Raw genomic sequence first — 13,573 nt, 5'->3', positions numbered from 1 at the left:
TCTATAGGACCTGCGAGAAGTTACCCCTCTATCAAAAATATATGTTAATGATCAAACGTATAATACAAACTGCATCTATAGAATCGATGTTTCATTGTGGTAAATTTACACGTGTGTGTATTATGATTTAAAATTTATAACACAGGTGGGTATAGGTGTTAAAAATTTTCGATGTGTGAGTTTACTTCGTTAGTCTCAAAAAATGACAGACAATTTTTGAGTGCGATATAAAAACCAATGGAATTGGTCTGAGTACAAAACACGATAACAATTTATAAAAGAAATTCAACGCTCAAGGAGAGGGGTTATGGAGCTTAGACCCACCAGCCACCATGCTGCCCCAATGCTGGTTGGCGGGCTTAAGTGGACAATGTTTGAATTTATGACGACACTACCAGGTGTTAATGATAAGTGGCTAGTCTAGTTAAAAATCTTAATCACGCCACTGCCAACAATCGAGTTTCAGCGTTGTTTAATCCGTGTATACAAAATTCAGTGGAATCATCTATATTTAGGCTAATTGGAATCGTAATCATGCTCTATATTCAGCTGAATCGGTAAACGTCGATTGTTTCAATGATTTATATTTAGTAATTCAATTTCCTAGCAATGTTTAATATCGCGGTGCGTGTTTTCATATTCCATAAGTTTGCGTTTTAGTGCTACATTTAGATTTGCTTCCGGATGTTAGATTTTGAATGTTTTTCTACTTAATCAGTAGGGAAGACTGAAATTTTCTCGTAGGTAACCCGTTCATGTGGTTTTATAGTCTGAATGTGTTTTGGCTGAGTAAGTGAAATTATTTACATCTGTAGGTAAAACTCGTGGATATTAAAAAGGTAACCCGATAGGAATCGGGTTGTTAGGAACCATCGCCTCTGCTACTTGTATGTATTATTTAGCCTATTTTAAAGGCTCTCTTCAGTAGTATTCTAGGTCTCCTTAAACAGATAATATGAACTGCCTCTTGGTCCAGTGGTTAGCCCATGTGGCTTGCGATCATATGGTCATGGGTACGAAAACTTGGTCGGGCTATGAGGTACAGAACTTTTTGAAACGGAAACTTTTTTCAGGAAACCCTCCTTAACTATAATTGACATGATCGAATTCTAAATTTAGAATAAATATAAATTGAAATAGACACAAACTCGAAAAATATTCAATGTATTCCAAAATACCTACATATTTTACTTTCTTGAAATATCGTTACAAATATATACAAACTAGCGGACGCCCGCATCTTCGTCCGCATAGAATTCAGTTTTTCACAAATCCCGCGGGAACCATGGATTTTTCGAGATGAAAAGTAGCCTATGGGTTAATCCAGAGTAAAACCTATTTCCATTCCAAATTTTAGCCAAAACGCTTTAGTACCAAAGGAGGAACAAACATAATTACACACACACAAACTTTCGCATTTATAATATTAGTGTGAGTATGTTAAGGGCAACCTAATAAATAATCCTTCGTATCGTGCTTTGTTAATTTAAAAGAAAATAAAAAAAAGAGTTTTTGTTCCTCTGGCAGAAATAATGGAACTTAGTATTTTGCTCACAAATAGAGTTACTAAGCTAAGTTAGCTACAAAGCAAAGTCGGTCCAGTTATAAGTATTATATTGTAATTTAAGTTTCTGTTCCGTGAAAAGACTAAAGGAGTATCTTCGAGTAGCTACTAAGGCTTCATACAGCACAAAAGCTATCGACGTAATGAGCTTTTCAGTAGAGGCAAGTAAATATTAAGTGGGACGACTATTTTATGTAATTACACGACCTTACTTGTTTTCCCTATGCCCTTTGTAAGATAGAGGTTATGGAGCTTCGACCCACCACTCTGTTCTAATGCGGTTTGACGGGCATGTTCAGTGGGCAGTTATAATAGGCTTATAATGATAATAAATATCTATTGTCGTTACATCTATACTAATTTTATAAAGAGGAAAGATTTGTTTGTTTGTTTGTATGCATTAAATAGGCTCCGAAACAGGTTTTGTCCCCGTATTCGTACAGGACCGGGGATATTTGACGGCCGCGTGGCGCAATGGGTAGTGACCCTGCTTTCTGCATCCACGGCCGTGGGTTCGATTTCCACAACTGGAAAATATTTGTGTGATGAGTATGGGTGTTTTCCAGTGTCTGTGTGAATTTATACATTATATAAGTATTTATATGTAGTATATAATTGTATATTAATATTATAATATCAACTATCTTAGCACCCATAACACAAGCTACTCTGTATGCTTACTTTGGGGCTAGATAGTGATGTGTATTTATTTATTTATTTATAATAAAAAAAAACTACGTGGGTCAAATATGCTATAAACCTATGCCTTATATTTTTCCTTAAATTCTACGGCATGCTCATAACATTAGAGCAGATTATCACAGAATAAATATATGATAGTTATCTATACTTCTATACTAATATTATAAAGCTGAAGAGTTTGTTTGTTTGAACGCGTTAATATCAGGAACTACTGGTCCGATTTGAAAAATTCTCTCAGTGTTTAGATAGCCTATTTATCGAGGAAGGCTATAGGCTATGTTTTATAACCGTATTCTTACAGGAACAGGAACCACGCGGGTGAAACCGCGCGGCGTCAACTAGTTATCAGATGCAGCATCTGCTTTTTCAAATAAACAAAAACACAATACAAGTTTAGAGAGTAAATTATTTATAGAGAGCCTCAGACCAATTATAGAAGGACCTGTATCGCACTCATAGTCACGAACAAAATTGTCTGTCATTTTCTGAGGAAAACTAGCGTAGATTTGGTATATATCTTATACTAAACTAGAAGTTTTTGTCCGTTTTTTACATAATTCAATTACATAAAAAGGTATTTTTTTAAAGAGCTCCTCTTTAACCGACGAACACGATTACAACTATTTAACATCGATTCTATAGAGACATTTTTTATAATCGCATTAGATCGTTGATCATATACTTTGACAGAAAAGTAACGTCTAGCGAGGCAGGTCCTATATAATAATTGGTCTGAGTAGAGAGCTTATAGTATTTAAAGTTATAGTTATTTGTTTGTCGTACAGGTGAGGTGCAGTCAATCGACGTAGTTACTTCGAGACCTCCAGCGAAGTCCCCAAGTTCTTCTCATATCACAACACAGGCAAACAAACGTAAGTGCAAATTATACATCTATAGGTTATCTTTATTATATAGTACTACGGGGATACTTTGACTTATACACCTATGTACTATGAATGTATTAAGATAATAAGAGACTGTACATTGAATAAAACTGTCACAAACTCTTTTTTTTTTTTTTTTTTTTTTTATTCTTTACAAGTTAGCCCTTGGCTACAATCTCACCTGATGGTAAGTGATGATGCAGTCTAAGATGGAAGCGGGCTAACTTGTTAGGAGGAGGATGAAAATCCACACCCCTTTCGGTTTCTACACGACATCAGTGTTAGCTTCGCATTCGTCCCTATCATCTATACTAATATTATAAAGCTGAAGAGTTTTTTTGTTTGATTGAACGCGCTATTCTCAGGAACTACTGGTCCGATTTGAAAAATTCTTTCAGTGTTAGATATCCCATTTACCGGGAACGGGTACCACGCGGGTGAAACCGCGCGGCGTCATCTAGTGTAAGATAAAGAGATATAGAGACGAATTCGAACAACACTCCGTCGAGTTTTAAAATTTACATCTCTACCTATTACTTTGTTGAGTTATCAAATTAAAGTTTCATAACTTTAAGTAATCAGTATTTTAAAGTAACTTTTTTACGACCTTAAAACCTCTCTCAAAATTAATAGTTCGATATTGCTTTTAGGCTTTAAAAGATTCTAAAAAAATCTACTGGCTTTTGGTCCCTTTTCACCCCGGCTTTAGTGTGTTTTTAGATGTAAAGGTATTATAGTTACAGTTATGGCGGCTTCCGACTTTTATCCAATATCTTTCCCAATTTACTTCAGTTACTCTATACTTAAATCCTTTCTTTGAACATGCGGCCTTGTTAGTTGTTTGTAACATTATACCTTATTATCGTGTCGTTGTTAGGGCCTTTAACATTGTGTATCTATCTAATTAGATAAGAAATCAAAGTAGAGAATTTTCTGCTTTTGGAGGTGGTGTAATAGAATTTGTTCTCAAAAACACCTTTTGAGCTATTCTTAGATTTCGTTTTTCTTTTTAATGAAATGCCCAAAACGCCTGATAAAAGATAATGATTATAAACTTTGTTTTCACACTTTTAATTTCTTTTATAAAAGCACCAGTTATCCGTGGAAATAGAAAAAGAAAAACTTTCCAGTGCTAAAACTATGTTTTTCAAACTATTTTCCAGTGAAATTTTTAAACGCCTAATTAAAAATTAGAGCAACGGGTTGAAAGCGCAACTCTGAAAATAAAGCTGTTTTATTTTTTTATTCTTTTCGTTTGAAATGGAGTGCTTTTAGATAGTATTATTTTTATTGTCTACGAAGTTTTATGCAATAAAAATTAATTAAAATATGTTGTAACTGTGCTTTCTTTAAGGATTTTATTTGGCCCGAGAGAATAAACAAGTTATTGTTTATTACTTTCTCTGTTTGAAGTAAACGTTGTAAGGGGTTCTTAAATATCTTTTCTTCTTTTTATTACCTTCCCTTCGCTTGTAGGTGTGACTTAGTAGTTTTTGAAGAAGTAAATGACCCACAATGTTACGAGTTACAGAATATGTTATAATTCAAATCAATTGTTTATAATAGAGCGACACTTTGCACAGACGGGACGAGATAAAGTAGACGTAGAAGTAGTTAAGGCAGTGGGTTCGATTTCCACAAGTGGAAAATATTTTTGTGACGAATATCGATGTTGTCCAGTGTCTGGGTGGGTCTACACTTAATATTATAAAGAAGTAAACTTTGTGATATCGTAGGTGGTAATCTCATGAGATACTAAACGGATTACTACATTTGCGACTGTCCTAGGCTACCTTACCTTACCTTATCAGCAGATAGACGTCCACTGCTGGACATAGGCCTCTTGCATGAACCTCCAAGCACAACGATCTCGAGCCGCCAGCATCCAGCGGCTCCCTGCAACCCGCTTGATATCCTCAGTCCACCTAGTGGGTAGGTCGACCAACACTGCGCTTTCCGGTGTGGGGTCGCCATTCCAGCACCTTGGGACCCCAATGTCCATCGGCTCTTCGAACTACGTGGCCTGGCCATTGCCACTTCAGCTTCGCGACTCGCTGAGCTATCAGTGACTTTGAGTCGTCTGCGGATCTCCTCATTCCTGATTCCATCACGCAGAGAAACTCCAAGCATAGCTCGCTCCATCGCCCGCTGAGTGACTTTGAGCCTTCTAATAAGGCCCATAGTCAGCGACCAAGTCTCGGATCTGTAGGTCATCACTGGCAAGACGTACTGATCATAGGCATAGAGTATATTATTTTTTATCCCCTTATTTTAACTGACATTGGGGGACAGGGGGTTTAGCTCTAATTCTGCTTACGTAATACTTGAACGGCCCGTACCTACTAGCAATCAATTCCGATCTGTTACTTGTAGCAAGCAACAATAATAGTGAATAGGCACCAATGCGTTTTAGCTCTTGATTAGTTAGTGGAATCCGCTTATTGGCTTTAAGGCCACTCTACACTATAACGGACCTCGTATATATATAGTTCAAGTATATTATACTTATAAAGATACAGATTTTTTTTTTTTATTGAGAAAGAATACAATAAGGAACTTAAGCTAACTTATCCTAATAACTATACAAATCATGCCCACGTGGAATGGTGGCAAGAATACTGGCTGCATTTCCGCGCTGGACAGCCAGGCTGATCCTTTGCGCAAAAAATGAGCCAGCCCTTCTGTCACCAGTCGAGGCAACAAGCCGCGGTGAAATAGTACGGAAAAATTGAAGTGATCATTTTGAATTTAGGATTGCTTTATTGCAATTAGCTAAATTGTGCAGCAGAAAAAAGCAGATGCCCGTGACTTTATTTGCGTGGAAACCATACCCTTCGATTTTTAAATACCTGATTTTCTTACATGTTTTTCTACTGATAATTACATAGATTAGCGACAAATATAGGACGAACCTCCGTGGCGCAGTGGTATGCGCGGTGGATTTACAAGACGGAGGTCCTGGGTTCGATCCCCGGCTGGGCCGATTGAGGTTTTCTTAAATGGTCCAGGTCTGGCTGGTCTCGGAGGCTTCGGCCATAGCTAGTTACCACCCTACCGACAAAGACGTACCACCAAGCGATTTAGCGTTCCGGTACGATGTGGTGTAGTAACCGATAGGAGTGTGGATTTCATCGTACTCCTAACAAGTTAGCCTGCTTCCATCTTAGGTTGTATCATCACTGACAATCAGGTGAGATTGTAGCCAAAGACTACCTAGAAAAAAAAATAAAAAACAAAAAACGGACTTTTCGCTTTTTAATAAATGTATTGATAAAGGGGTACCTATACTATAAGCTTATCTACCTAAATAATTACCTTGGTTCTCAATATTATTGAATAATTCCAACATAATTGGGTGGCTTAAATAAAATTAAAGTAGAACTCTTATAATAAAACAATGTTTAGAGTAAAAAAGGTTTTAATATTCAACTTTGGAGACTTTATTCAAAGGTGTGGGAGGAAGTGAAGTGAATGTTAAATATTGGTGGAAGGATGTTCTACAATTGCACCAGTGCTACTCGTACATATTACACCAGTTATTGAATAATGAACTTTACCTAGCGGCGACAGAGTTCTCTTTTCAGTTTTGAACAAAGATTTACTATATTTGATACTATAGATATGTCACTAGTGCGTCGAAACTGAGGCGGAAAAAGTGGCTAGTTGTCTTAATTTCATTCAGTCGCATTGTAAACAACGAAAGTTATATTTAAACAAATAATACCTAAATAAGTGTAAAAACTATAGGTAAACGCAAAATTTTGCATGTGTGTGTGTGGAGTAGCTAAATTCCGATCACTTTTTGCGGTGATTTTGCAGGCACGTAACATGTCTAATAGTAGAAAATCTTTGGTTTTGTAAACAAAAGATTATAATACTGTGTTTTGTTCGTATTATTTGAAGAAATTGGGTTATAATATTTATATAAAAGTTCTAATAAATATCCTAATATCCATATACAGTTGTCTCGGTTTCATCATGACGGTTGGGGTAAGCTGAGGAGCGATTCCACTATTTTATTCGAATTTTAACTTTATTTCTATGGAATTCCAAAAACAAAATGTCACTAATAACGAAGTTTCCATGGAAACCAACGATGTCACAACGCTGCAACTTTACAGAATGCGGGGGCTGATAGTTAGGTACTTGTAGTCGTACTAGTGTGAAGGCGCCTTTATCCATACGTTGTTATCCGTCCCACGTCCAGAGTTTATAGACTGTATACATAATCTAATAGCAATTTCCGAAGATTGTCATAAACAATATTTGCAGGATGAATGTTATCCGATACCTAACTCGAAATTGCAATTGATTTAGTCGGTGATTCACTAATCACATCCAATTTTCAACTATTGATAATTCCTATCCATGTTTTTGAAATTCAGATCATTGAAGACATAAATTAAACAAGTGTTTAATTTTCTGAATAGTTGTTAAAACAGATAACAGTACCAAAAAATTCTCCAAATGATTTTACCACTGCTAGTTGCCTTGCACCTCCAACTTTTCAGTTGTGTGTATTTTACGAAATTAAATATCACGTGTCTCAAACGGTGAAGGAAAACATCGTGAGGAAACCTGCATACCAGAGAATTTTCTTCATCCTCTGCGTGTGTAAAGTCTGCCAATCCGCATTGGACCAGCGTGGTAGACTATTGGCCTAACCCCTTTCATTCTGAGAGGAGACTCGAACTCAGCAGAGAGCCGAATGTGGGTTGATAATGAAATAGATATTGAATGAAACAGTATGTTGAATAGATAATAAGTAGGTACCTATAGGTCTATACAATATTCTTGAAACATGAAATTTGACGAACTTCATCCGTTTAAGGGTTCTCACTCACTAAAAATAGACGCCGCAGCTTTACGCTTAGGGGGAGACTTTTATTTTTCCACTTTCTGCTTTTATATCTCATTTTTTCCTTTTTTTAACTGAGTTAAAAAAGGAGGATTCTCAATTGGACTTGTAGGTATGTCTTTTATGTTACCTGATAAATTAGTAATATTTGTTGTTTACCTGTAAATAGTTTTTAACCGACTTCCAAAAAGGAGGAGGTTCTACGTTCGGCTGTATGTATGTTTTTTTTTTTTTTTTTTTTATGTATGTCCAGCGATAATTCCGTCAATTATGGACCGATTTTAAAAATTCTTTTTTTGTTTTGTAGGGTTTACTTCCAGGGTGGTCCCATTTTTTTCATGTCAGGATCTGATGATGGCATCCTGGAGAAATTGAGGGGAACTTTCGAAAGTTGTAGAGACGGCTAGTACGTTTGTTAGTGTTTCCATAAGGTATTTTAAACCACTACAACTTTATGAAGGTTTGGAGATGGTCTGATGATGGAGCCGAAACACATACGATGGAACTCGTCAAGGATTTACAGCAGTCACCTTTTGTTTGGGCTTGATTAATTTGTATTGATGAGTACTTTCCACCTATATGGGTTGTGACTGTATTAAGGGTCTGGTGATGAAGACGAGGGACAGTGAAGAGAACTCCTCGACGGTTCACAGTAGCTACCTTGTGTTTGGACTTGATAAATTTGTATTGATGAGAACTTACCACCTAGATGGCTTGTGACTGTATTAAATGTCTGATGATGAAGACGAGGGACAGTGAAGAGAACTCCTCGACGGTTCACAGTAGCTACCTTGTGTTTGGACTTGATAAATTTGTATTGATGAGAACTTTCCACCTAGATGGATTGCGACTGTATTAAGGGTCTGGTGATGAAGACGAAGCACAGTGAAGAGATGCTAACACTAAAAATAAAAAAATAAAAATTTTAATAAAAAAAATTCAACCGACTTCCAACTCAAAAAATAACTTTAACTAAAAAGCAAAAAATAACATCCTACCTATGTGCTACCTTCTGATCAGTTTGAAGGCGGTGCCAAGCCAGTGTCGTGTTTTAATTAAAGCTGTTTCTGGAATAACCACAGAAATTTTGTAGTTTAAACGTATTTAATTAAAACATCACTGGCTTGGGACCGCCTTCAAACTGATCAGAAGGTAGCACATAGGTAGGATATTATTTTTTGCTTTTTAGTTAAAGTTATTTTTTGAGTTGGAAGTCGGTTGAATTTTTTTTATTAAAATTTTTATTTCAATTCTCATTTATTACTATGGACGATCCTTACTATGAACGATCCTGGAATGAGTAAAGATGCCTGCGACTTTGTCCGAGAAAAGATTTGTAAACTTATCTGGTATGTGACTTTTTTTGGAAGATTAAATTGGTACCTATAGTCTGTGCTGTAGTTTCTTCTATAAGTGATGGCGTCGCGGACTCTTTTGTAGACTTAAAAAAAGATAAATATCTCACTATGCATTGTTTTGTTATATCTCGAAGGGATTAAGCAGCGTTATCGATGAAACCTTCGGCGGCTTCACTTTTTCCAACACTTCCAATAATTTTAGTAATATTTCGATTAATTCACACAAAATTTTAACAAATTATGTACTGAACCCTTCCTCATAATCTATTCCTACCGCCTCTATCTATTGTTGAAAACAGCTTGAAAATCAGTTTAGTAGTATTTGAGTTTATCGTGACAGACAGATATTTTGTGCCAGCTATAGTGCCAGACTGACAGTCAGTTTCTTCATGTAAAGCTAAAGTAACAGTAAAAGTAGTAAGTAGTAAAGAAGACTTTATTTTTCAGCGAATAAGACCGTCACTTTTGATTTATGACGTTACTTTGACTGTTACTTGCGATGGACAAACTGGCCGTTAGAATGAAACTGTAAAAATTTTCACAAACAATATTTTCCCCATTCCTACTGAAAAAGACAGGCACCGACCCTGATGTCTGGATGTGCAAGTCTATACCTATAGTTGGTATAATTACCTCCTGACCCTTTGAATCAATGCCAAAAAAGCGCCGGCAGTTATCGGGCCGGCCTTTTGGCACAATGGTCCGGATCTATACGGTGATTATGTCATGCATCGCAATTCCGAACGTCCGTTCGTCTGAGCTACAGTCAACAAATATCATCGGACGCTCTACTTTGGACGTCTGATAAACAAAAATCAGCATTAACCTGTTTTATTGATCCAAAGCATTTTTAGACACAATATTAACACTCAAAAGTGCTAATATTCAAATAGCTAATTTTGTTGGATTTGTTTTACTGTAAGAGTTGTGTTAGCCCAGTGGATATGATCTCTGGAGGATGTGGGTTCGAATCTGGTCCGGGGCATGCATCTCCAACTTTTCATTTGAGTGTATTTTAAGAAATTATATATTACATGTGTCAAACGGTCAAGGAAAAACATCGTGAGGAAAGGAAACCTGCAGACCTGAGAATTTTCTTGATTCTCTGCGAGTGTGAAATCTGCCAAACTGCAGATTGGCATATTTCACAGCCAGCGTGGTGGACTATTGGCCTAACCCCTCTCATTCTGACAGGAGAATCGAGTTCGCAACTAGACAAACACACATAAAGTATTAAAATATAGAACTATAACAGAGTCCTTACATAATCATTGGTAAACGTTAGTTAGCACTTAACAAGTTTATTGCATAGCAACTGTGCAACGTAAGTCTATTTTTTTAGCACAGACGCATTAGGTCAGCTGTTGACGGTCAATTATTCTCACGTTTCTGCAGCTCAAACGGCAGCGAAGACGTTTCATAAGTCGAGCTGTCATGCACGCAGTGACCAATACACGATCAGTTATAGTCGTGGGTGCTGCAGATTCGAGAGAATATTTGATCGCCAATGGCGTGCATTAGCGTATTGCTAAAGAGTTTTCCATGTTCTGTGTTTTCACCCTCCTACCCCCGCCTCCCAATTTTGAATTAAAATGTTAGTGTTTCAAAAACTAGTTTCCATCAAACGCATAATCAGTAATGACGTAATGTGTAGAAAGTACATTTAGTTTGGGAATAGTGTGATATTTTTGGAAGGTCACCGCTGCACGATTCAACGTCGCTGTTGTTCCAAAACGCATTACGATACGCTCCAATAATAAATGTTACTCATTGTTATCAATGGCAGTGCGTCATTCCCACCTCCCTAGATAAAAGCAAATAGACTCTCGCATAGTTTTGCATTGGGATGACTTCAGTTCATGGCCGTTGTCGGTTCCAGATCCATACATTTATCATTTGTTATCGTAAATCGTATTTTGTACGGGTAAAATACTAATATAAACTAAAAGTATATCGTGCCAATTTATTGCATAAAGAATCGTTGTAGAATAGGTGTCTATTACTTTATAAAAACGTTACAAAAATGTGATAATAGTGGATATGACCTCTGTCTAAGGTTCTAAGGGCGTAGGTTCGAATCCGGTCTGGGACATGCAGCTCCAACTTTTTTAGTTGGAGTTTGTGCATTTTAAGAAATTAAATATCGCGTGTCTCAAACGGTGAAGGAAAAACATCGTGAGGAAACCTGCATACCTGAGAATTTTCTTATTTCTCTACTTGTGTGAAGTCTGCCCATCCACATTTGGCCAGCGTCGTCGATTATGGCCTAACCCCTCTCATTTTGAGATGAGACTCGTGCTCAACAGTGAGACGAACATGTGTTGTTAATGACGATGATAATAACTTTATAAAATACTATCAGATTTTTATTTACATATCTGTGTATAGACATACTTATTCTCCGTACATCTAAAAAGTCACATACAACTATTACGGTTAAAATGTGTCAACTTTTACTTGACAATACATAAAACAAATAAAACCATGTCTTCGTTAAACCATAAAAAAACTAAGCGAACTCGTTTAATTAACTTCATTAATATTTTTTTTTCGTGTTGACTGTACTACAAACCCAGATAGCATCTTTGAATGTGTATCGAATGAGAACAGTTCCCAGTTTAAATATACGCTGAAAAGACTTGACCTATATTAAAATGTTTCAGCGAATTGTACCTTATCTTTAATATTCACTGGATATTGCAAAAAACATTTAACTTCGTCTAGTAAAATGCAAATCACTCGGATATCTTGAAGTCCGGTGAAGTGTTTAGGTTATATACAATGTAACTTTTAAATAGTGATTTGATCAATAGCCACCCTTATGAATGCAACAAAAAAGATTACGTTAGATACAATGTAACTTTTAAATAGTGATTTACTCATTAGGGTTGGCTTCTGAATGCAACAAAAAAAGATAATTTTTGCGGCTTCCAAGTCGTAGTTCTGTAAAAATCAACTTTATTGCAGGTTTCAAGGTCAACCGCAGCTTTTGCCGATTGGTTCTGCTAATGTCAAGGGCATGTTAAAGTCAAAATTTTTAATGTGATACTAATTAGCTCAACGGTAAGAGCGGTCGGACTCATCACAGAGGAATGGTGGTTCGATTCCCGCCCCGTTGGGCAGACATGTTTTTAAAATATACCATTAATAACAGAGTACTGCTTGACATTATGAAACCTTCAGATGACCTACAGCATAATGTTAAAAGTCCACTATTTAGACAGTTAAATCTAGTACATAAACGAATACAATAAATCTATAACGAAAATTGAGTTTAAGCAAAGCCGCGTTTTTTTTTTAATTTGCTTAAATTATTCTCTGAAAACAAAAAAATCGATTGTCATAGGTATGGAGTGTAGATGAGGCTTAGCTTATTGTAACATTAATTGGTTTACCTAAACTCTGAATGGACGTCACTTTAAAGCCATCCATCGCTAGTGAAAAGTAATTAAAGGAAAGAAAATATATAAAAAAAATTACATTCAGACCCTAATATACTTGTACTGTTACTGTTAGGACCCTTAGAGTTGAAATCTCCATTAAGGAAAAGCCTTCCTTGGACCCTTAAACACGATTCATATTAAGAATAGGATAGTGTTAGCGAAATTTCCACAAAGAAGACCCCAAGGCTGCCCGTTTTTCTTACCGGTCACGCAAATATGGTCGATTAGCTAGCCCGTGCACTGGAAGCGTTCAATCAATCTAGATGACCTGCAAGTCTAGAAACGTAGGGGCTCGTTAGTCTAATATTAGCCCACGCTGGTAACAAACTGGGTGTACCTAATATCTGACATCCTTTTATTTCATACTCGCTGCTTCAAAGAGAGGTGTATGTATACCAATTATTCCCTGCATAGTTGATTATCATCATTATCATATTCAGTCAATGGTTATTGAGGATACTTAACGTTCGTTCGTTTCTATGTAAGTTGGTTTACCATTTAAGGCAAAAATTCAAAATTCATTATTATTTCTTTTCATTTAATCTTACGTTGCCGGATCTAAACTTTAAATTAACATCTAAATATTTAATTAAAGGCAATTGATTATTATTTTTATAATTATATTGAAACAAGAGTTACCAAATTACTGCAATATAATCGATATGCGCTACTGCGCTAGATACATTGCCATAAATAAACAATTTCATACTGTTTACTAAACTATTGCATCATAGGCAATAGATAATAGGTAATAATACAGTAAT

At 36.2% G+C, this 13,573-nt stretch overlaps 1 protein-coding gene across 4 annotated transcripts in view; it reads left to right on the top strand.

Annotated features, from left to right (window-relative positions):
• LOC112054660 (uncharacterized) overlaps positions 1 to 13,573 on the top strand; it is a 226,855-nt gene that overhangs the window by 84,538 nt on the left and 128,744 nt on the right. For all 4 annotated transcript variants that reach the window (XM_052884841.1, XM_052884842.1, XM_052884839.1 and 1 more), the window contains one exon: positions 3,052 to 3,138. In XM_052884841.1, the coding sequence (XP_052740801.1) occupies positions 3,052 to 3,138 (87 nt within the window). The remainder of the gene's footprint in view (positions 1 to 3,051; positions 3,139 to 13,573) is intronic.

This window comes from Bicyclus anynana, chromosome 12, assembly GCF_947172395.1.
Source record: "Bicyclus anynana chromosome 12, ilBicAnyn1.1, whole genome shotgun sequence".
Lineage (NCBI taxonomy): Eukaryota > Metazoa > Arthropoda > Insecta > Lepidoptera > Nymphalidae > Bicyclus > Bicyclus anynana.
Note: the sequence above shows the minus strand (reverse complement) of the source record. Positions and strands in the feature narration are given on the sequence as shown.